This window comes from Nerophis ophidion, linkage group LG29 (genome assembly GCF_033978795.1).
Source record: "Nerophis ophidion isolate RoL-2023_Sa linkage group LG29, RoL_Noph_v1.0, whole genome shotgun sequence".
Lineage (NCBI taxonomy): Eukaryota > Metazoa > Chordata > Actinopteri > Syngnathiformes > Syngnathidae > Nerophis > Nerophis ophidion.
The window spans coordinates 26,923,490-26,947,125 of NC_084639.1; the positions used below are offsets into that span (position 1 = coordinate 26,923,490).

Here is a 23,636-nt window from a genome sequence, read left to right on the forward strand (position 1 = left end):
TAGGAGCATTTGTTTGTTTACTTACTACTAAAAGACAAGTCGTCTTGTATGTCAACATTTTATTTAAGGACAAACTTGCAATAAGAAATATATGTTTCATGTACCTGAAGATTTAATGTAAAAATAAAGCCAATAATGCAATGTTTTGTAGTCCCCTTTATTTAGAAAAGTATCAAAAAGTACCAAAAGGTATCGAAATACACTTTGGTACCGGTACCGAAATATTTGTATCGGGACAAATGTCACGCGTACGCGGCGCACTTGCTGCGCGAAGTTGCTACTTCGTGGATGCACAACGACCAGTCAGGCAGGATTGCAGGTAGGAATAAGTTTTAGTGAATTGTGAATTATATTTATATAGCGCTTTTCTCTAGTGACTCAAAGCGCTTTACATAGTGAAACCCAATATCTAAGTTACATTTAAACCAGTGTGGGTGGCACTGGGAGCAGGTGGGTAAAGTGTCTTGCCCAAGGACACAATGGCAGTGACTAGGATGGCGGAAGCGGGAATCGAACCTGCAACCCTCAAGTTGCTGGCCCGGCTGCTCTACCAACCGAGCTATAATATAATAAAACAAAAGAACACTGGTGCAAAAGGGGAAAAACAAAGCGCGGGCCAACACACAGAAAGCTAATGCTAAAACTTTGCAGGAAACAGAAAACACTAAACGACGTGCCGCACGCACGTGAAGCTAAGACGGAACTTAGCACAAAATAATCTAGGACACAGGATACAAAACGTGACGTGTTGCGAAAAGCAAGTAATGGACCAAGGACGAACTAAGGAATAACGCAGGCTTATATACTAAAACAATAATTACAACACAGGTGCGCCTGACGCCAGAGCAGGTGAACAAATGATGAAACCATGGAAACGAGACAAAACAGGAAGTGCACAAAAACAGGGATCGGCAGAGTCTAGAACTAAACATCATCATAACATATAAACGACAAATCAAAAAACGACAATCCAAAACTATTTTGGATGGTCTTTTTATTTTGAAATCGCTTATCATACGAACTAGTACACTAAAGTATGATGTCAGACTAGCCGTAAAAAGACTACAACTTACTACATTTCATCAGCAAATATTCTTTCTGTATGGCATTGATTATGTTTTAAATGTTATTTTGTATTTACAAAATAGCTCCTCGTGTGAGATGCCTAGTCAACTACGATTTCAGACTCGTAGCAAATGGACTTCACGACAATTTACTACATTTCATACAGTAAATCAACTTTCAGAATTGACATCAGTAGAGCTTAGTTTACTTTGAATGCTGTTTTAAATTATTTGGGCAGTTAAAGATTGACAGTTTGCCTTTGCATAAAAAGTGCAATGGCAGACACGATTTATACAAACCAGTAATAAAACGCAAAGCACAGTGATAGCCAGTGTCTAGATTTTTTTCAAGTCAGTGCCAGGTGCATTCATACAAAGCAAGTCTCCATAATCAAGTGAAGGAATAAAGGTGGATCAGATCGGATGTTTCCTAACTTTTCGGGAAAAACAAGACTTATTTCTAAAGAGAACCCATATTTAATTGTAAGCTTAGACGCAAGCATTTCTATGTGTGCTATAAAAGTTAGTCCCTCATCAATAATAATTCCTACTCATACACTATATTGCCAAAAGTATTTGGCCGCCCATCCAAATGATGAGAATCAGGTGTCCTAATCACTTGGCCCGGCCACAGGTGTATCAAATCAGGCACTTAGGCGTGGAGACTGTCATAGGATGCCACCTGTGCAACAAATCCAGTCCTGAAATTTCCTCGCTCCTAAATATTCCAAAGTCAACTTTATAATAAGAAAAGTGAAGTGTTTGGGAACAACAGCAACCCAGCCACCAAGTGGTAGGCCAGGTAAACTGACAGAGAGGTCAGCATAGTGCAAAGACTTTCTGCACAGTCAGTTGCTACAGAGCTCCAAAATTCATGTGACCTTCCAATTAGCCCACGTACAGTACGCAGAGAGCTTCTCGGAATGGGTTTCCATGGCCGCTGTATCTAAGCCATACATCACCAAGTCCAATGCAAAGCGTGGGATGCAGTGGTGTAAAGCACGTGGCCACTGGACTCTAGAGCAGTGGAGAAGCCGTCTCTGGAGTGATGAATCACGCTTTTCCATCTGGCAATCTGATGGACCAGTCTGGGTTTGGAGGTTGCCAGGAGAACGCTACATTTCGGACTGCATTATGCAGAGTGTGAAATTTGGTGGAGGAGGAATTATGGTGTGGGGTTGTTTTTCAGGAGTTGGGCTTGGCTCCTTAGTTCCAGTGAAAGGAACTTTGAAAGCTCCAGGATACCAAAACATTTTGGACAATTCCATGGGATGACGCGTCAAGTTCATATGTAAGTAAAGGCAGGTGGCCAAATACTTTTGGCAATATAGTGTATGTAGATAGATAGATAGATAGTACTTTATTTATTCCGTCAGGAGAGTTCCTTCAGGAAAATTACCATTTTCAGCACAATCCCATTCAAGATCAGACAAACATTACAGGGAGACAGAACAGGATCGCTGACGGGTCTGCCGGCTTCCAGCGCCCCTTACAAAAAAAAGATGACATACAGGTAAACAATGGGGGTGGGGGAGGGGGGAGAAAAAAAATAGAAGATTAAAATAAAATAAAAAAATCGGTCTTAGCCTAGGCCCTGGAGTGGGGGTGCAGACTGAGGCCAAGGGGAAAAAACAAAAAAACAAAAAAACCAACAACTCATAGCCATAGTACACATCCCTCTTCCATGTGTGTAAGAGGGAAACATCAAACATCAAAGAACACAGAGGACATTAAAGACATTAAAGCAGCAGATACAAGCAGACACTTCTACATACTAGCTATGTTGTGACCAACTCAAGCTCAACCCATTGAGTAGTCAATATTTCAGTGTGAACATCCCTAAATTGCCATTGGAGAATAACATCACCTTAGATGTGTCTGCATTTAGCACTAGCCTAAGTTGGGTCGGCTGGTACTGAACAACATCAAAAGCAGACTGCAAGAGTTGAAGGCTTTGCACTGCAGAGGGGGATGAACAACATATGACAGCATCATCTGCACGGAAATGTAAGACAGCATCTGATATTTTATCACAACAGATGAAACCCCGAGCTCACTTTCCACCCAAATCCCAGCCTCAAGGCCGTCTAAGAGAGACAATGTAGCGCCGTCTTCAGAAAACACAGAGACCATAGATCGCCGACTTTGGTCTAATTTGACTTCCTGCGCCCAAAACGGAGCCAATAACTTTTTTTTAACACCTTATCTCAGACATTTTATAAGCCGTTTGCAAATTTTTTGTGACACCATAACATTCTGACGTAGTGCCGGCCGTAAAGCGAGACACTTTCATCCCTCAAATCCTGCGGTGAACCCTCCTTTCATTCAGACACTCTCCGTTATGCTTTTTACGAGCGGCACTAAAACATTGTTTACTTTTTATTCCCTCATTTCATCAACGCCCGTATCCAGCTGCGTTTCCGAGTCGGTTGTTTTTAAAAGGAGGTTGTCGACACGCCGAGCTTATTCCGAGCACGTCCTCTTGGTGGTAACGACACCTCTTCATTAAACATGTGCCGAGGTTTGCACTGCAACACTTCCACCTGTCAGGATGGATCGCACCTGTTGTGTAAAAAAAGAATTCACAGGTCAACGCAGTATCAGTCTATTGTTTGTTTTTTACCTTGCTGACATGAGGCTGAAAACTGTATCACGATCTAGGGGTTTTATATCGGTCGATATCGATTATTATTGATATTTGTATGACCCAACGAAGGGCCAGCAAATACCGTATTTTCCGGACCGTAGGGCGCCACAAATTATTATTATGAATGGTCTATTTTTGATCTTTTGGGAATTATAGGGCGCATTAAAGAGTCATACTTTATTTTTTTTCTTGGGGTCCGTTAACGGTGGTTCTTTGGTCAAAATGTTGCATGGATGATGTTTTGCAGATCATCTTCAAGTCGCTTTCTGACAGTCGCTTCCAGATGCGCCGTTTTGTGGGTGGTCTTATTTACATGGCTCACCTTCAACAGCGTCTTCTCCCCGTCATCTTTATTGTGCCGGTGTAGCGTGCAAGGACGGGAGTGGAACAAGTGTCAAAAGATGGCGCTAACTGTTTTAATGACATACAGACTTTACTTCAATCAATAACAGAGCAGCATCGACTCATCCGGAAACAACTATAACAACACCGGAAATATGTCAAATGAAAAACCAATCAACCGGAACTCCCTTATAAGTAAAGTTCCTTGGGTGAATAATTTAAACTCACTACACCGTTATGTTTTAGCGCTTTCATGGAGAGCTTACTGACAGATATAAGAACTTTACACTACTTTATATTAGAAATGGTAACAAAGAAGGATAACAAGAAGATAGAAAAAAAGAAGAAGTTTATCGACTACGGTGTCCGCAAGGACTACAAAGGCGGACTCGCGCAATTTGTCAGGATTTATGCAGACCCCAAATACAGATCAGCAGTAACCAGAAGGTAAAAAAAGTTGGTTTTGCATAATATTGCAAAACAAAACGCCAGATAATGTCTTACCTTATACAGACACCATAATAATACTCCTTTGTTGACGAACAGTGTGGTTTTATAGCTTACCAAAATCCTAGTAGAATATTTTGATAGACTTTTGAGCGCCGTGTGTAATGTTCTATATTTTCAATGGCACATATATACAATGTTGGTGTTGTTTACTTGAGTCATATTGCCATCATTGTGCAGTCTACACATATCTCTCATGTTTGACTGCCATCTACTGGTCACACTTACCATTACACCATGTACCGAATAAAATAGCTTCGAGGTTGGTAAGCTCAACCACACACAATCCTTACATTTGGCGCACCACGTTTTTAGGCGCAATGTCGAGTTTTGAGGAAAACTATTTTTTTTAAGTATACGGTACCTTTTGATGCTCAAATCAAAATGCTATTACTAATGTTTGTGATCAAAAATGTGCGTCGTAGCAATAAATAGCCACCAGCTTGTTAGTTTGCAGTTCCACACTGACAAGACCAGCCACACAAGTACTGTATGAAGAAAAAACAATTTTGATGACTGCAAACCGCAAGTATAAAGTTTGAGAAAAAATATCAATCAATCAATCAATCAATGTTTACTTATATAGCCCTAAATCACTAGTGTCTCAAAGGGCTGCACAAACCACCACGACATCCTCGGTAGGCCCACGCAAGGAAAACTCACACCCAGTGGGACATCGGTGACAATAATGACCCAGTGGGACGTCGGTGACAATAATGACTATGAGAACCTTGGAGAGGAGGAAAGCAATGGATGTCGAGCGGGTCTAACATGATACTGTGAAAGTTCAATCCACAATGGATACAACACAGTCGCGAGAGTCCAGTCCAAAGCGGATCCAACACAGCAGCGAGAGTCCCGTTCACAGCGGAGCCAGCAGGAAACCATCCCAAGCGGAGGCGGATCAGCATCTCAGAGATGTCCCCAGCCGATACACAGGCAAGCAGTACATGGCCACTGGATCGGACCGGACCCCCTCCACAAGGGAGAGTGGGACATAGAAGAAAAAGGAAAGAAACGGCAGATCAACTGGTCTAAAAAGGGAATCTATTTAAAGGCTAGAGTATACAAATGAGTTTTAAGGTGAGACTTAAATGCTTCTACTGAGGTGGCATCTCGAACTGTTACCGGGAGGGCATTCCAGAGTACTGGAGCCCGAATGGAAAACGCTCTATAGCCCGCAGACTTTTTTGGGGCTTTGGGAATCACTAACAAGCCGGAGTCCTTTGAACGCAGATTTCTTGCCGGGACATATGGTACAATACAATCGGCAAGATAGGATGGAGCTAGACCGTGTAGTATTTTATACGTAAGTAGTAAAACCTTAAAGTCACATCTTAAGTGCACAGGAAGCCAGTGCAGGTGAGCCAGTATGTAGGTTCTTACTCTGGAAAGATCAGTCATGAATCCTCGTGGTATTGTGTGTCACTTTTTATGTATGTGACAGTAGTTTGTGACAACTTACAAAACTATGTGCTGGTTCTTATGGGAAACGTGGTCTTCCTACAGGCAAACCGTACAGTACCGCTTTGGTCCACTGGCGCCGCCCAAAATCAACCAAACTTAAAGTTCTTAAGTAGGGTAATGTACACTACTAAAAATCACCTTACTTTAATTATTAAATACTGACGGTAGAAAATAACACATTAAAGATGCATGATAATACAGTCCAGATATATTTGTAATGATGAAAGAATGAAATGAGTTTATTTCGGTCATATAATCAACCATTCTGTGTGATCAATTTAACAGCAGAGATTATACATAAACAATTATTCAATCCCCCCTTTTTTTAAGATACTGGGATACGTTTGTCGGGCAACTGTCTTTTTTAAATAAACATTGCAGCCTCCCTTCATTAGTTCCGTGCTCGTTGCTACAAATCCAAACCACTGCTTTTCTTTTACATCTCGGTCTGGTTGGCGGAAGCCATGTTTCAGCTAGGAGTGTGGATCTCTGCTGGAGAAATGACGGGAAGGGCCCGGAGCTCGAGCGAGAGACGTAAAACATAGATTTTTTTAAATGTGTTTAATCATCTGCAGGCAAAAACTTGAATTAATCAATAAAATTGATGCACCGCCCAGGTGTGCATTCACTTCATTAAAACGGGCAACCACAGCGTGCACACAAAGCTCCCTCCCATACTATCCCCCGTCTGTTTACCCTCCACTCACATCCACATTAAGACACTCGGACGTCAGAATCAATCCTGTGATCTAAAGTTTGTTTTTGCACTTTGCCCCCCTGTGCGAGTGACTTTGCCACCCCGGGAATCAGGCACATTCACTCAAGTCACAACTTCGGGTCAGGACCCGGATGTGGAGCCATCATGGAGGGCGACATTTGTAAACATTGCAGCGACGGTGAAAGGAAATATGTAGGAAAAAGTTGAAAATCCAGGACTAACCCGTGTCAAGTGATACTAAAATGTACCAACAGCTGTACAGGAATGGAGTTAACCCCCCACGCCTTCCAACGGAGCTTTATGTGGATTAAGTGGCGCTAATTGCCGAAGAAGATTAATATATTATGAGATGTTTACTGGTGAAATCATATTATTGCACACAGTAAATACTAGGGCTGTAACGGTACACAAACATTTCGGTTCGGTACCTATCTCGGTTTAGAGGTCACGGTTCGGTTCATTTTCGGTACAGTAAGAAAACAAAAAAATCAAATTTTTTTGGTTATTAATTTACCAAATGTGTCAACAATGGCATAACATACATATAAACACAGGGTCCATTGCCAGGGTTAATGTGGTCAACATATATCAAATACAAACTAAAGATAAGGCTCAGAATGGTTTCTTAATAAAACTTTTCTACAAATGAAGTGCGTTTTTTGATTGATTGAGACTTTTATTAGTAGATTGCACAATACAGTACATATTCCCTACAATTGACCACTAAATGGTAACACCCCAATAAGTTTTTCAACTTGTTTAAAGGCCGACTGAAATGAGATTTTCTTATTTAAACGGGGAAAGCAGGTCCATTCCATGTCATACTTGATCATTTTGCAATATTGCCATACTTTTGCTGAAAGGATTTAGTAGAAAACATCCACGATAATGTTTGCAGCTTTCGGTGCTAAGAGAAAAGCCCTGCCTTTACCGGAAGTCGCAGACGATGACGTCACAAGTGTGATGGCTCCTCACATATTCACATTGTTTTCAATGGGAGCCTCCAACAAAAAGTGCTATTCGGACCGAAAAAACGACAATTTCCCCATTAATTTGAGCGAGGATGAAAGATTCGTGTTTGAGGATATTGATAGCGACGGACTAGAAAAAAACAAAACAAAAAAAAATGTGATTGCATTGGGACGGTTTCCGATTATTTAGACACATTTAGTGGGATAATTCTGGGAAATCCCTTATCTTTCTATTGTGTTGCTAGTGTTTTAGTGAGTTTAATAGTACCTGATAGTCGGAGGTGTACGCCCACGGGTGTCTTGACGCGAAGTGTCTCAGGGGATTCGACGGCAGCTATGGAAGGCACAAGCTCAGCTTTTCTTCGGTAAGAAGCGACTTTTTAACCACAATTTTCTCACCAAAACCTGCTGGTTGACATTTTGTCGTGTTTCATGTTCTCTTGACCGCGCTGTGATCCATAGTAAATTTGCACCCCCTGGAATTTTAAACAAAGAATCACCGTGTGTTTGTTTGGCTAAAGGCTAAAGCTTCCTAACGCCATCCTGCTACTTTGACTTCTCCAATATTAATTGAACAAATTGCAAAAGATTCAGCAACACAGATGTCCAAAGTACTGTGTAATTATGCCGTTAAAGCAGACGACTTTTAGCTGTGTGTGTGTGCAGCGCTCATACTTCCTAAAAACCTGTGACGTCTTGCGTACACGTCATCATTACACAATGTTTTCAAGACGAAACTCCCGGGAAATTTTAAAGTGCAATTTAGTAAACTAACTCGGCCGTATTGGCATGTGTTGCAATGTTAATATTTCATCATTGATATATAAACTATCAGACTGCGTGGTGGCTAGTAGTGGCTTTCAGTAGGCCTTTAAGTCGGGGTCCACCTTCATTAACATTAAACTGCCTCCAGTTGTTGCTCAGATGAAATAAAATGACAAAACTTTCCTTCTACATATAAAAAGTGCAACATTAAAACGTTTCAAATCAACTCAGCCTCAGATTAACACCCCCCCACCCAAGCCTGGCTAACTTGGTAGTAAGAGGATATATGGGCTTACTGTTCTTCCACCATAGAACAGCAATACAGCAACCCCCCCGGCGACCCCCGAACAGGACAAGCGGTAGAAAATGGATGGATGGATGGTCTTAAATATGCTGCTCAAAAACATTTGTTATGGCTTTATCCCTGCCTGGCTGGCCGAGGAGATGCTGCTTGAATGCGGTGTTTGCACCTCGCTCCTCTTTCTCTTTCTTAAAGCGAGCTTGACTTGGGGGTGGTGCCGCTTCAAAGGGGTTAGCATGTTTGACGTGTTAGCAGAAGCATACCCTACTGTTAATGAACAATGTCGGCAAACCTCCGTCCTCCATTGTTGTATCGCGCCGCGAAGCCGAAGTGTTCCCAAAGGGGAGAAGTTAACGAGGCAGGGGGTCTTCCAGCTCTGGCTTTTGCATGTTGTCCTAGCCCGGTCGCTGCTAGCCTGCCATGTGTTGTGCTTCGCTCTGCATTGTTTGCACAATGTGCGGTGCGCTACCTAATATGTCCGTGTGGAAACTCGTTCGGTACACCTCCAAACCGAATCCCCGTACCGAAACGGTTCAATACAAACACACGTACCGTTACACCCTGAGTAAACACTCATTTCTCTGTGGTGTAATTAGTATGAATTGTGCTGCACTTACAGTAGTAGAAGTAATAAAATGCAGTCATTCCGTGCGTTTCTCACCTAAGCCTTCAGTGATGTCCTACTTAGTCTAAAAATACCCTAATTTATGTCACCACATGGACACAGCTGGAGATACTATACAGAAACACACTTGCACACTACTGGTCATTGAGCCCTCTCAACAGTGTACAAAACGGTCTGTTTTTCGGCACATTTGACATCCAATAAACCCGTTTCAGCACTTAAAACATATCTTATGCGGTACTGTCAAAATGAAAAGAATCATATAAAACAAATGAAACATGAAAAAAATTAAGAAATAAAATATTTGAACACAATTTTTAGAACCCATTCGACAAAGTATAAACCAGTGGTAGGCTCGTAGTCGGTTGATTCGTGTGAAAGTGGCGGGCAAACCATTTCACCGCCCGGATAGCTTCTCACAAAATGTAGTTTCTCTTTAATTTCCTTCTTGAAAATGGCCTTGCAAATAGTTTACATACACTTGTAAAGAACATAATAGCCATGACATTATGTCCTTTACAAGTGTACGTAAACTTTTGCCCACGACTGTATCTGCCACCTAATCCATATTTTGCTCTCCTTCTTTGTGAGCACCGGTGTGTTTTCTGTGGCTTTCTATTGTTCGTATGGCTCCGGTGCCACTTCCTGTTTTCGCAACTTGTGATTGGATACTCATTTGGGCCCAAGTGAGTATCCAATCACAGCGTAAGGCCATCTAGAAGGCTTTACTGACAACAACTCGTGATCTTATTGGCTATGGCAATTGTCTATCAACTGTATGTGCCCGTTCACTTACAGTGCACAAAGATCGAATTGTTGATTCTGAAGGCCGCGGGCAGATTTCATACAGCATGGCAACATAAGCTAGCTGAATTCTGATTGGATACAAACTGTAACCTAAAAACAACAACCCTGGAAGGAACATAATATGACATGAGAATATGAATACTTTTAGATTGACACGAGACTGACAGTGCGCCTTATGACCCGGTGCACCAAATGTACGAAATAATTCTGGTTTTGCTTACCGACCTCGAAGCAATTTTATTTGGCCCACGGTGTAATGATAAGTGTGACCAGTAGGTGGCAGTCAAACATAAGAGATATGTGTAGACTGCACTGTGATGGCAATAAGACTCAAGTGAACACCACCAACATTTTATATGTGCAATTGAAAATATAGAACATTACACATCGCACTCAAAAATCCATCAAAATGTTTTAGTACGACTTTGGTAAGCTATGAAGCGGCACTGTGCTTCCACATATTAGGTAAGACATATTATCTGGCATTTTGTTTTGCAATATTATGCAAAAGCAAATTTTCTTAAATTCTGGTACCTGTTGATCTGTAATTTGGATCTGTATGAATCCTGAAAAATTACACGTGGCCGCCTTTGTAGCCCGTGCAGACGCCGTAGTCGATAAGGTTCTTTTTGTCTATATTCTTGTTATGTGACATCCATCCTCTGCTGTTGCGATTTTGTAATATAAAGTAGTGTAAAGCTCTTACTTATATCTGTCAGTAAACTCACCATGAAAGCACTAAAACATACCGGTGTAGTGAGTTTACATTATTCACCCAAGGAGCTTTAGTTATTAGAGAGTTCCGGTCCGACTGTTTTTCACGGGACACATTTCCTACGTTGTTTATTTCCAGATGAGGAGATGCTGCTCCGTTATTGATTGAAGTAAAGTCTGAATGTCATTAAAACAGTTAGCACCATCTTTTGACACTTCTTCCACTCCTATCCTTGCACGCTACAACGCAAAACCGAACGGTCACCAAAATAACTGCAAATTATGCGCCGTTGTCTAGTGTCTGTGCTGTATCGAGCTCGGCAGAGAAACCATGTAAAACTCCATGTCAGTAGGTGGCAGCAGGTAGTTTGCTTTGTAGAAGTCGGAACGCGTTGAGGATGGTTTGTTGTAATCCCAATATGCAGAGCACAGCAGGAGACAGTGTGCAGGTAAAAAAGGTATGTAATGTCCAAGTGGAGCCACGTAAATAAGACCGCACTGTCAGAAAGTGACTTAAAGATGATGTGTAAAACATAATATATGCAACATTTTGAGCAAAGAACCACCATTAAATGTTTTGTAGACCACAAGGAAGTATTTTACATTTTGAAAAAAATAATAGTAATATGGCTCCTTTAATGCGCCCTATAATCCGGTGCGCCTTATATGTGAAAAAAGATCAAAAATAGTGCATTCATCAGCAGACTGCGCCCTACGGTCAGGAAAATATGGTAATTGTCTTAAACCTGGGGATAGGTTGATTGGCAACACTAAATGGTCCCTAGTGTGTGAATGTTGTCTGTCTATCTGTGTTGGCCCTGCGATGAGGTGGCGACTTGTCCAGGGTGTACCCTGCCTTCCGCCCGATTGTAGCTGAGATAGGCGCCAGCGCCCCCCGCGACCCCGAAAGGGAATAAGCGGTATAAAATGGATGGATGGATGGATGGGTCTTAAGTGTACAGTATGATGGCGTGTACTAAACAAACTCCTTGAGAATGAACAGTGTCTTCCGCGCACGCTGGCCCGAAATTGTCTCGAGACCGGACGCTCCCATGACCAGCAGTGCTGCAGTTCTACGTGGCGCAGGCATGGAGTGTGAACTACAAACAACACAATCACAGGAAGAAGCGGCAGATCTGGCGGAGGTGTCGCCATCAGGTTAAAAATGAACTCTGCCGGAGTGTGAGTGCGTGAGAGTGTGAACACCATCTAACCTCCCGGTGACACAACATCCTCCATAGAGCTACAAACCAGCTCTGTAAAAACCTCCTAAAATGTAATATTGGGAAAATTAAATAGTACTCGATTAACACTGACATGTATTTGGTATTTCATACAATTAACATTTTCGGACAAAAAAAAAAGGCTTTTGTTAGAATATGATTGGTATGATGTGCATGTAGAGTGTTATAAACAATTGGTAAATGCTCTGTTGGTAATCTATTGAGCATCACAATTATTAATATGTGAAGTATGTAAATGGACATTTAGCATATTTTATGTTATACTTGAACTGCCTATTTCCCAAAAAAAAAAAAAAAAAAAAGTCAAATTTGGGCTAAATCCAATCGTGCATCAAGTAGCAAGGGGCGGTACAGTAGTCCTCAAAACCAAGTGTGGTCTTGATTACACTTGTAAGCAAGTCTAATGAGGACAACGTGGAGCGTGTTTCTACGACATTCCTACTGGAAGTTAGAGACACTTGTGTCTGTGTTTTCTTCTTTGGCGGCGCTAGAGGGCAATTTTGAGTTTTGGGTTTTGGTTTTTTGATTAGATCGCAATTTTCGCCAGTCCTGATGTGTGTGTCAAATTTGATGAGTTTTGAAGTATGTTAAAGGGGAACATTATCACAATTTCAAAAGGGTTAAAAACAATAAAAATCAGTTCCCAGTGGCTTTTTGTATTTTTTGAAGTTTTTTTCTAAATTTTACCGGTCCCGGAATATCCCTAAATAAAGCTTTAAAGTGCCTTATTTTCGCTATCTTCGAAACCACTATCCATTTCCCTGTGACGTCACACAGGGCTGCCAATACAAAACATGGCGGTTACCACAGCAAGATATAGCGACATTAGCTCGGATTCAGACTCGGATTTCAGCGGCTTAAGCGATTCAACAGATTACACATGTATTGAAACAGATGGTCGGAGTATGGAGGCAGACAGCGAAAACGAAATTGAAGAAGAAATTGAAGCTATTGAGCGAATAGCTATTGACGCTATTCGGCCATAGCGTGGGTGTACCTAATGAAGTGGCCCATAGCATGGCTGCCTTAATAGCATCGCCGGTAAAATGTGCAGACCAAACGATCAGGACTTTCGCATCTTGTAACACTGGAGCAACTTAAATCCGTCGATTGGTAAGTGTTTGTTTCGTATTAAATGTGGTTATCTAGGTTCAAATGTACATACAACTAGCGTAAATAGCATGTTAGCATCAAATAGCTGGCAGTCATGCCGTGACCAAATATGTCTGATTAGCACATAAGTCAACAACATCAACAAAACTCACCTTTTTGATTTTGTTGACTTAATGGTTGCAAATGCATCTGCAGGTTATCCATACATCTCTGTGCCATTTCTGTCTTAGCATCGCCGGTCAAATGTGAAGACACTTTGGTACATTCAATGGGGGTCTGGCGGCAGATTTCTTGCCAGTGTTGCAACTTGAATCCCTCCCTGTTAGTGTTGTTACATCCTCCGACAACACACCGACGAGGCATGATGTCTCCAAGGTTCCAAAAAATAGTCGAAAAAACGGAAAATAACTGAGCTGAGACCCGGTGTTTGTAATGTGAAAATGAAAATGGCGGGTGTGTTACCTCGTTGACGTCAGGTTCTGACGTCATCGCTAAAAGACCGATAAACAGAAAAGCGTTTAATCAGCCAAAATTCACCCATTTAGAGTTCGGAACTCGGTTAAAAAAAATACATGGTCTTTTTTCTGCAACATCAAGGTATATATTGACGCTTGCATAGGTTTGGTGATAATGTTCCCAAAGAGGCGGTGGTATAATAATAATAATAATAAAGAATTTAAATAATAAAACCTTAGAAATTCAATACGGTCCTCTGTCCCAAAGGAACATCGGTCCATAATAAGTAGAAGAGCTGGACAAAGTGGCTGGGAAGAGGAAAGTCTGGGTTTCCCTACTTAGGCTGCTGCCCCCGCGACCCGACTTCGGATAAGTGGAAGAAGATGGATGGACGGATAATAAGTACGACCGCCAAAGACATGCACCTGGGGATAGGCCCCTCCCACCTCCAAAGACATGCACCTGGGGATAGGCCCCTCCCACCTCCAAAGACATGCACCTGGGGATAGGCCCCTCCCACCTCCAAAGACATGCACCTGGGGATAGGCCCCTCCCACCTCCAAAGACATGCACCTGGGGATAGGCCCCTCCCACCTCCAAAGACATGCACCTGGGGATAGGCCCCTCCCACCTCCAAAGACATGCACCTGGGGATAGGTTGATTGGCAACACTAAATGTTCCCTTGTGTGAAATTGTAAGTTTGTTTACTAATTAGAAGTTACAGAACTTCCAATTACATTGATAAAAAGGTATACTGAAAGAAGCAAACGTCTGTGCTCCAATCACTACATCACAGAAAAATAAAAGATGTAGAAATGATTGGAAACTCAAGACAGCCATGACATGATGTTCTTTACAAGTGTATGTAAACTTTTGACCAGGACTGTATTTATATATTATTGCTTCCATAGATCATGTCCCTCTGCAACACAGTATAGTCTTTATGAGCCTTTGCATGGACGTCCACCCGGATGTTGAAGTATGCTGGCTGGTCCGAGTCCTGCTGGGTTTAAATAGCCATGCTCAGAGAATAATGAATAGGATGCCAGTGCTGCGCTTCATAGATTATCACCGCAGGAAGCGGCGCATTAGAGCTAAACGGACGTTTGCAACGCAGATTTAGCAAGAATTCTAAACAAAGTCCATACTGTGCATAAATAGAGTCGTATTCCGGCGGGGAGTAACGCCGCCTGACCTCACATGACAACACAAACCCAACTGGACATCCTTCTCCTATGTCCGGATGCTGCCGTATCCATGGCAACCAAGTGGAGGGTGGGGGGAAAGGGGCTTCGCTCACCTGCTCTCCAGGGCCACATTGCTGCCCAGCACCCAGCTGTCCTGCAGCTGGACGCATTCCGCCGTGCTCTGCAAATCGGCCGCCAGGCCGGCTGTGGGCGGCGGGCTCGCGGCCCTCTGATTGGCTAGGGAGCCGCGGCTCAGGGACGTGATGGACGGGTGCTGCTTGTGCGGGGGCGGGGCCGGCGGCAGAGGAGGCGGGCCCTGCTGACCGGACAGATGGTCACCTGGGGAGACAAGAGAGGTACGATACGGTATTAGTGTGGCCATCAACACCCGTTTTTTACTGTGGGCGGTGTGCAGCCTTCTCTGGTCTCCTGTCAATCATAGGACTGAGACAATTCACAACAAGGGTCCTCAACCTTTTTCACCAAATAATAAAGAAAAATCCACTACCGGACCACGACCTATAGGTAGGAAACCCCTGATTAAGAAGCTTTAATAAACAAAGAGAGAGTGATCCATCCATCCATTTTCTACCGCTTATTCCCTTTCGGGGTCGCGGGGGGCGCTGGCGCCTATCTCAGCTACAATCGGGCGGAAGGCAGGGTACACCCTGGACAAGTCGCCACCTCATCACAGGGCCAACACAGATAGACAGACAACATTCACACTCACATTCACACACTAGGGCCAATTTAGTGTTGCCAATCAACCTACATTTGTTATTATTTTTTCACGGGCAGCATACAAGCACAGGATGATCCGTGGTTCAAATCCCAAACCCATGCAACCACTGCGCTGCTCAAAAAGGCTTCCATCAGATAACTTTTCATGCAATGTTCTGACGCTAATACAATAATAAACAAATTGAGTATCAGTGTTGGCGGTAGAAATTTTCAAAATGGGGTCCCTGGGACCCTATCAAGTCAAAAAAATTGGGTCCCACAGTACATTTTTGGCGAATCAAAATAATAACAAAAAGTCAAAAGGAGCTTTTGTAACCTAACAGATTTAGATTTAATGTTTAGCCCTCACATTTAGATTTAATATATCTGCGTGGTGACGTTGGTAGAGTGGCTGTGCCAGCAATCTGAGGGTTACCGGTTCAATCCCCACCTTCTACCATCCTAGTCACGTCCGTTGTGTCCTTGGGCAAGACACTTCACCCTTGCTCCTGATGGGTCCATGTGAACACCTTGCATGGCAGCTCCCGCCATCAGTGTGTGAATGGGTTTATGTGGAAATACTGTCAAAGCGCTTTGAGCCCCTCAAAAAGGGGTAGAAAAGCGCTATACAAGTACAAACCATTTATCATTTACTAAATTAGCATCGAGCTAGTGCATTTTTCAGCTCATCACCTTAAAAATGGACTAGCTCGATGCTAATTTGCATTGGCTATGCTATAGACATGCTACTGATTAGCATTAGAGATTTTACACTGATTTCAACACCTTAAAAATGCACTAACTCAATGCTATTTTGTATTGGCTATGCCAGGGGCGCTCACACTTTTTCTGCGGGCGAGCTACTTTTCAATTGACCAAGTCGAGGAGATCTACCTCATTCCTATTTATAATTTATATTTATTTATTTATGAAAGAGACATTTTTGTTAACAAGTTAATGGTGTTTAATGATAATACAAGCATGTTTAGCACACAGATTCCTTTCTTTCATGAAGACAAGAATATAAGTTGGTGTATTTGATTGTGATGACTTGCATTGATTGGAATCAGACAGTGGTGCTGATAACGTCCGCATTTTCAAATGGAGGGGAAAAAAAAGTCCTCCTTTCTGTCCAATACCACATGAAAGTGTTTGGATTTGGCATCTTATTTGTCATACTCGTTTTTAAACACTTTGTTATGAGAGTAGCATATGTGTGTGGCCCTTTAAGCAAGTGAGTGACGTCAGTGAGTGTGCGGGTGGGCAAGCAAGTGAGAAAGCGGTCGCTGAGGGCGGGGGAGAAATACATCGGCATCAAACTCCGTAGCTTGCTAGCTTGTGCACGCTAGCTTTCTGAGACTCTTATTTTGTTAGCACAGGCAGGATGAAACAGGTCTTTTATGGTGAAGACAGGAACTGTGCAGTCGCTCTTTAGAGTTTTGACAGTAGGTACGGAGTCTCTAGAAATAAAATGTGTTTCTCTGCGTCCGCCCTGTTAGTGATTTTTTTCTTAAATATGAGCTCGCAGCAGCCAGCGTCAAACAACTGACGAAAGTGAAGTCTTGGTATGATTGACGATTGCTCATTTTTATGTGTATTTTTTAATGCCTGGCTTGAGATCGACTGACACACCCTCCGAGATCGACCAGTCGATCGCGATCGACGTAATGGGCACCCCTGGGCTATGCCATAGACATGCTACTGATTAGCATTAGAGATTTTACACTGTGATTTCACCACGTTACAAATGCACTAACTCGATGCTAATTTGCATTGGCTATGCCATAGACATGCTACTGATTAGCATTAGAGATTTTACACTGTGATTTCACCACGTTAAAAATGCACCAACTCGATGCTAATTTGCATTGGCTATGCCATAGACATGCTACTGATTAGCATTAGAGATTTTACACTGTGATTTCACCACGTTAAAAATGCACCAACTCGATGCTAGTTTGCATTGGCTATGCCATAGACATGCTACTGATTAGCATTAGAGATTTTACACTGTGATTTCACCACCTTAAAAATGCACTAACTCGATGCTAATTTGCATTGGCTATGCCATAGACATGCTACTGATTAGCATTAGAGATTTTACACTGTGATTTCACCACGTTAAAAATGCACTAACTCGATGCTAATTTGCATTGGCTATGCCATAGACATGCTACTGATTAGCATTAGAGATTTTACACTGTGATTTCACCACGTTAAAAATGCACTAACTCGATGCTAATTTGCATTGGCTATGCCATAGACATGCTACTGATTAGCATTAGAGATTTTACACTGTGATTTCACCACGATAAAAATGCACTAACTCGATGCTAATTTGCATTGGCTATGCCATAGACATGCTACTGATTAGCATTAGAGATTTTACACTGTGATTTCACCACCTTAAAAATGCACTAACTCGATGCTAATTTGCATTGGCTATGCCATAGACATGCTACTGATTAGCATTAGAGATTTTACACTGATTTCAACACCTTAAAAATGCACTAACTTGATGCTAATTTGCATTGGCTATGCCATAGACATGCTACTGATTAGCATTAGAGATTTTACACTGTGATTTCACCACGTTAAAAATGCACTAACTCGATGCTAATTTGCATTGGCTATGCCATAGACATGCTACTGATTAGCATTAGAGATTTTACACTGTGATTTCACCACCTTAAAAATGCACTAACTCGATGCTAATTTGCATTGGCTATGCCATAGACATGCTACTGATTAGCATTAGAGATTTTACACTGTGATTTCACCACGTTAAAAATGCACTAACTCGATGCTAATTTGCATTGGCTATGCCATAGACATGCTACTGATTAGCATTAGAGATTTTACACTGTGATTTCACCACGTTAAAAATGCACTAACTCGATGCTAATTTGCATTGGCTATGCCATAGACATGCTACTGATTAACATTAGAGATTTTATACTGTGATTTCACCACGTTAAAAATGCACTAACTCGATGCTAATTTGCATTGGCTATGCCATAGACATGCTACTGATTAGCATTAGAGATTTTACACTGTGATTTCACCACGTTAAAAATGCACTAACTCGATGCTAATTTGCATTGGCTATGCCATAGACATGCTACTGATTAGCATTAGAGATTTTATACTGTGATTTCACCACGTTAAAAATGCACTAACTCGATGCTAATTTGCATTGGCTATGCCATAGACATGCTATTGATTAGCATTAGAGATTTTACACTGTGATTTCACCACGTTAAAAATGCACTAACTCGATGCTAATTTGCATTGGCTATGCCATAGACATGCTACTGATTAGCATTAGAGATTTTACACTGTGATTTCACCACCTTAAAAATGCACTAACTCGATGCTAATTTGCATTGGCTATGCCATAGACATGCTACTGATTAGCATTAGAGATTTTATACTGTGATTTCACCACGTTAAAAATGCACTAACTCGATGCTAATTTGCATTGGCTATGCCATAGACATGCTACTGATTAGCATTAGAGATTTTACACTGTGATTTCACCACGTTAAAAATGCACTAACTCGATGCTAATTTGCATTGGCTATGCCATAGACATGCTACTGATTAGCATTAGAGATTTTATACTGTGATTTCACCACGTTAAAAATGCACTAACTCGATGCTAATTTGCATTGGCTATGCCATAGACATGCTATTGATTAGCATTAGAGATTTTACACTGTGATTTCACCACGTTAAAAATGCACTAACTCGATGCTAATTTGCATTGGCTATGCCATAGACATGCTACTGATTAGCATTAGAGATTTTACACTGTGATTTCACCACGTTAAAAATGCACTAACTCGATGCTAATTTGCATTGGCTATGCCATAGACATGCTACTGATTAGCATTAGAGATTTTACACTGTGATTGCACATTACGCCTGTACTGGCTCACCTGCACTGGCTTCCTGTGCACTTAAGATGTGACTTTAAGGTTTTACTACTTGCGTATAAAATACTACACGGTCTAGCTCCATCCTATCTTGCCGATTGTATTGTACCGTATGTCCCGGCAAGAAATCTGCGTTCAAAGGACTCCGGCTTATTAGTGATTCCCAAAGCCCAAAAAAAGTCTGCGGGCTATAGAGCGTTTTCCGTTCGGGCTCCAGTACTCTGGAATGCCCTCCCGGTAACAGTTCGCGATGCCACCTCAGTAGAAGCATTTAAGTCTCACCTTAAAACTCATTTGTATACTCTAGCCTTTAAATAGACTCCCTTTTTAGACCAGTTGATCTGCCGTTTCTTTTCTTTTTCTTCTATGTCCCACTCTCCCTTGTGGAGGGGGTCCGGTCCGATCCGGTGGCCATGTACTGCTCGCCTGTGTATCGGCTGGGGACATCTCTGCGCTGCTGGTCCGCCTCCGCTTGGGATGGTTTCCTGCTGGCTCCGCTGTGAACGGGACTCTCGCTGCTGTGTTGGATCCGCTTTGGACTGGACTCTCGCGACTGTGTTGGATCCATTATGGATTGAACTCTCACAGTATCATGTTAGACCCGCTCGACATCCATTGCTTTCCTCCTCTCCAAGGTTCTCATAGTCATCATTGTCACCGATGTCCCACTGGGTGTGAGTTTTCCTTGCCCTTATGTGGGCCTACCGAGGATGTCGTGGTGGTTTGTGCAGCCCTTTGAGACACTAGTGATTTAGGGCTATATAAGTAAACATTGATTGATTGATTGATTTCAACACCTTAAAAATGCACTAACTCGATGCTAATTTGCATTGGCTATGCCATAGACATGCTACTGTGTGACAGTTTGACCTTTTGGCTTCCTCTCAAACCATGCACATTTCTTTTAGTCAGTGGAAAGCATGCTCAACAAACAAATTGTAAGCTGTCACTCACCATGGCTCTGCAGGTCCGGCTAAAAGAGTCAGGGTGGGGCTGTTGGCTTTATGTAGCTGAGCAGACCTGCTTTGACTAATTAGGCCTAATTTGGGCCAAACCATGACTTTCAGGAACTGGGTGTTGCTGAGGGACATTTGAAAGTTGTGTTGTCTAAAGCTGAATACACTGTGGACAAAAATGATTGCTTTAAAAATGCAAAAGTACTATGTGAATACTTTTTAGACATCTGATGGTTATGGTTAAATTTACAAAAGAACTGTTTTATTCATTTCCCCTGTCAAATTAGTCCCAGCTAGTGGGCGGGGCTATGGGCTATTTAAGTGGGGAAATGCCAGAGGAGATTGTCTGACCTGAGCAAGAGTTTCGCTCTCCATACATCAAACAACTGCTGAGATTGTGGGTGCTTTGTCTTCCTGTTGTTGTTCACCTTTTGACACTTTGTGGGATTTAAATAAATGTTTTTAAACTGTTACCAACCGCGTGCCTTGCCATCCTTGATTTGAAGTCTGGTTTGCAAAGATTACATTACCTTCACCCGAGGCGAGGTGTGACATACTGGTGATCATTAGAGATTTTACACTCTACACTTCACTGTGTAGATTCTGAAACCGGACGTGACCTCACTCTCAACAAAGGTATCGAAATATGGTACTGTTTTGTTTCACGTATATCGGAATATGGTTGGTACTTTTTAAGGTACTGAATTTGGTACCCATACCTTCCATACCAATGGCACCACATTAAAAACGAGACAAGATATGCTCGGCGAAAACAAGAAAAAGGCAAGAAATAGACGTGGCTTTTACAAGAAGTCTCAGAATGGTGGCAAAAATGCCACGTGGCTGCCAGTTTGCATCTCTTAGACAGACGGTCAGCTACGGTGGCAGCTGTTCTTTTACGGCCGCTTAACGCAATGTTTCACGTTTGATTACAGCCAGAGAAGACTCTCAAATAACTAATGACCAGAACATCCATTAGCGCTCGCAGGGAGCAGCTTTTCCAATTTCACACAAAGCTGTGTAATTGGCCCCCGGAATGGCATGTGGTGATTATCTATCCATCTTCTCCGTTTAAAAAGGTAAAAATCCACACTGCTGACAAATCGGATTTGCTCCACCGCGCCCCGGATGGAGATCGTCTTTCGCGCCTGGCGGCGGCCTGTATCGCACCGGCCGAGCTGGGAGACGCAATTTTACGTTTTGTGTCGACGCCGTGCATTTTTTATCAAGACTAAAAGTGTTGCATTGTGAAATTTATGAAGGCCGGGTGACAGGCTGGTGCATCGTTTAACCTTTGTGTTCTCCACCAGGCGTGAAGAGCTTTTTTTGTGGCACATCCAAGTATGAATTTGTGCTATTGGCAGGAGTCCAGCCCGGGGGTCGGCAACCCAGAATGTTGAAAAAGCCATATTGGAGCAGAAATACAACAAAAAAAAAAATAGTTTAGAGCTGCAACAAATGTAAACACTGATACAAATGTTATAATGAAGGCAACACATGATGTAAGTGTCTATATTAGCCTACTATCAAAATTACTTTAAAAGAGGGGGGGTGCTCACATCTGAGGTCCTCTCCAAGGTTTCTCATAGTCAGCATTGTCACTGGCGTCCCACTGGATGTGAATTCTCCCTGCCCACTGGGTGTGAGTTTTCCTTGCCCTTTTGTGGGTTCTTCTGAGGATGTCGTAGTCGTAATGATTTGTACAGTTCTTTGAGACATTTGTGATTTGGGGCTATATAAATAAACATTGATTGATTGATTGAAAAGTCTTATATAAGTGTTATAATGAAGACAACACATGATGTAAGTATCTATATTAGCCTACTATCAAAATGACTTTAAAAGTCTTATATAAGTGTTATAATGAAGGCAACACATGATGTAAGTGTCTATATTAGCCTACTATCAAAATGACTTTAAAAGTCTTATATAAGTGTTATAATGAAGGCAACACATGATGTAAGTGTCTATATTAGCTATATTAGCCTACTATCAAAATGACTTTAAAAGCCTTATATAAGTGTTATAATGAAGGCAACACATGATGTAAGTGTCTATATTAGCCTACTATCAAAATGACTTTAAAAGTCCTAAGTGTTATACTGAAGACAACACATGATGTAATTGTCTATATTAGCCTACTGTCAAAATGACTTTAAAAGTCTTATATAAGTGTTACAATGAAGACAACATGATGTGTCTATATTAGCCTACAATCAAAATGACTTTAAAAGTCTTATATAAGTGTTATAATGAAGGCAACACATGATGTAAGTGTCCATATTAGCCTACTATCAAAATGACTTTAAAAGTCTTATATAAGTGTTATAATGAAGGCAACACATGATGTACAGGAAGTGTCTATATTAGCCTACTATCAAATGACTTTAAAAGTCTTATATAAGTGTTATGGCGATAACACGTGGTAAAAGTGTCTATATTAGCCTACTATCAAAATGACTTTAAAAGTCCTAAGTGTTATAATGAAGACAACACATGATATAAGTGTCTATATTAGCTATGTTAGCCTACTGTCAAAATGACTTTAAAAGTCTTATATAAGTGTTATAATGAAGGCAACACATGATGTAAGTGTCTATATTAGCTATGTTAGCCTACTATCAAAATGACTTTAAAAGTCTTATATAAGTGTTATAATAAAGACAACACATGATGTAAGTGTCTATATTAGCCTACTATCAAAATGACTTTAAAAGTCTTATTTAAGTGTTACAATGAAGACAACATGATGTAAGTGTCTATATTAGCTATATTAGCCTACTATCAAAATGACTTTAAAAGTCTTATATAAGTGTTATAATGAAGGCAACACATGATGTAAGTGTCTATATTAGCCTACTATCAAAATTACTTTAAAAGAGGGGGGGTGCTCACATCTGAGGTCCTCTCCAAGGTTTCTCATAGTCAGCATTGTCACTGGCGTCCCACTGGATGTGAATTCTCCCTGCCCACTGGGTGTGAGTTTTCCTTGCCCTTTTGTGGGTTCTTCTGAGGATGTCGTAGTCGTAATGATTTGTACAGTTCTTTGAGACATTTGTGATTTAGGGCTGTATAAATAAACATTGATTGATT

The 23,636-nt window shown here is 41.6% G+C and overlaps 1 protein-coding gene across 1 annotated transcript in view; it reads right to left on the reverse strand.

Annotated features, from left to right (window-relative positions):
• The window catches only part of si:dkey-237h12.3 (teneurin-3), a 627,006-nt gene that overhangs the window by 346,432 nt on the left and 256,938 nt on the right, over window positions 1–23,636 (reverse strand). The window contains exon 5 of the mRNA XM_061892022.1: window positions 15,043–15,268. Coding sequence (XP_061748006.1) covers window positions 15,043–15,268 — 226 coding nt within the window. The remainder of the gene's footprint in view (window positions 1–15,042; window positions 15,269–23,636) is intronic.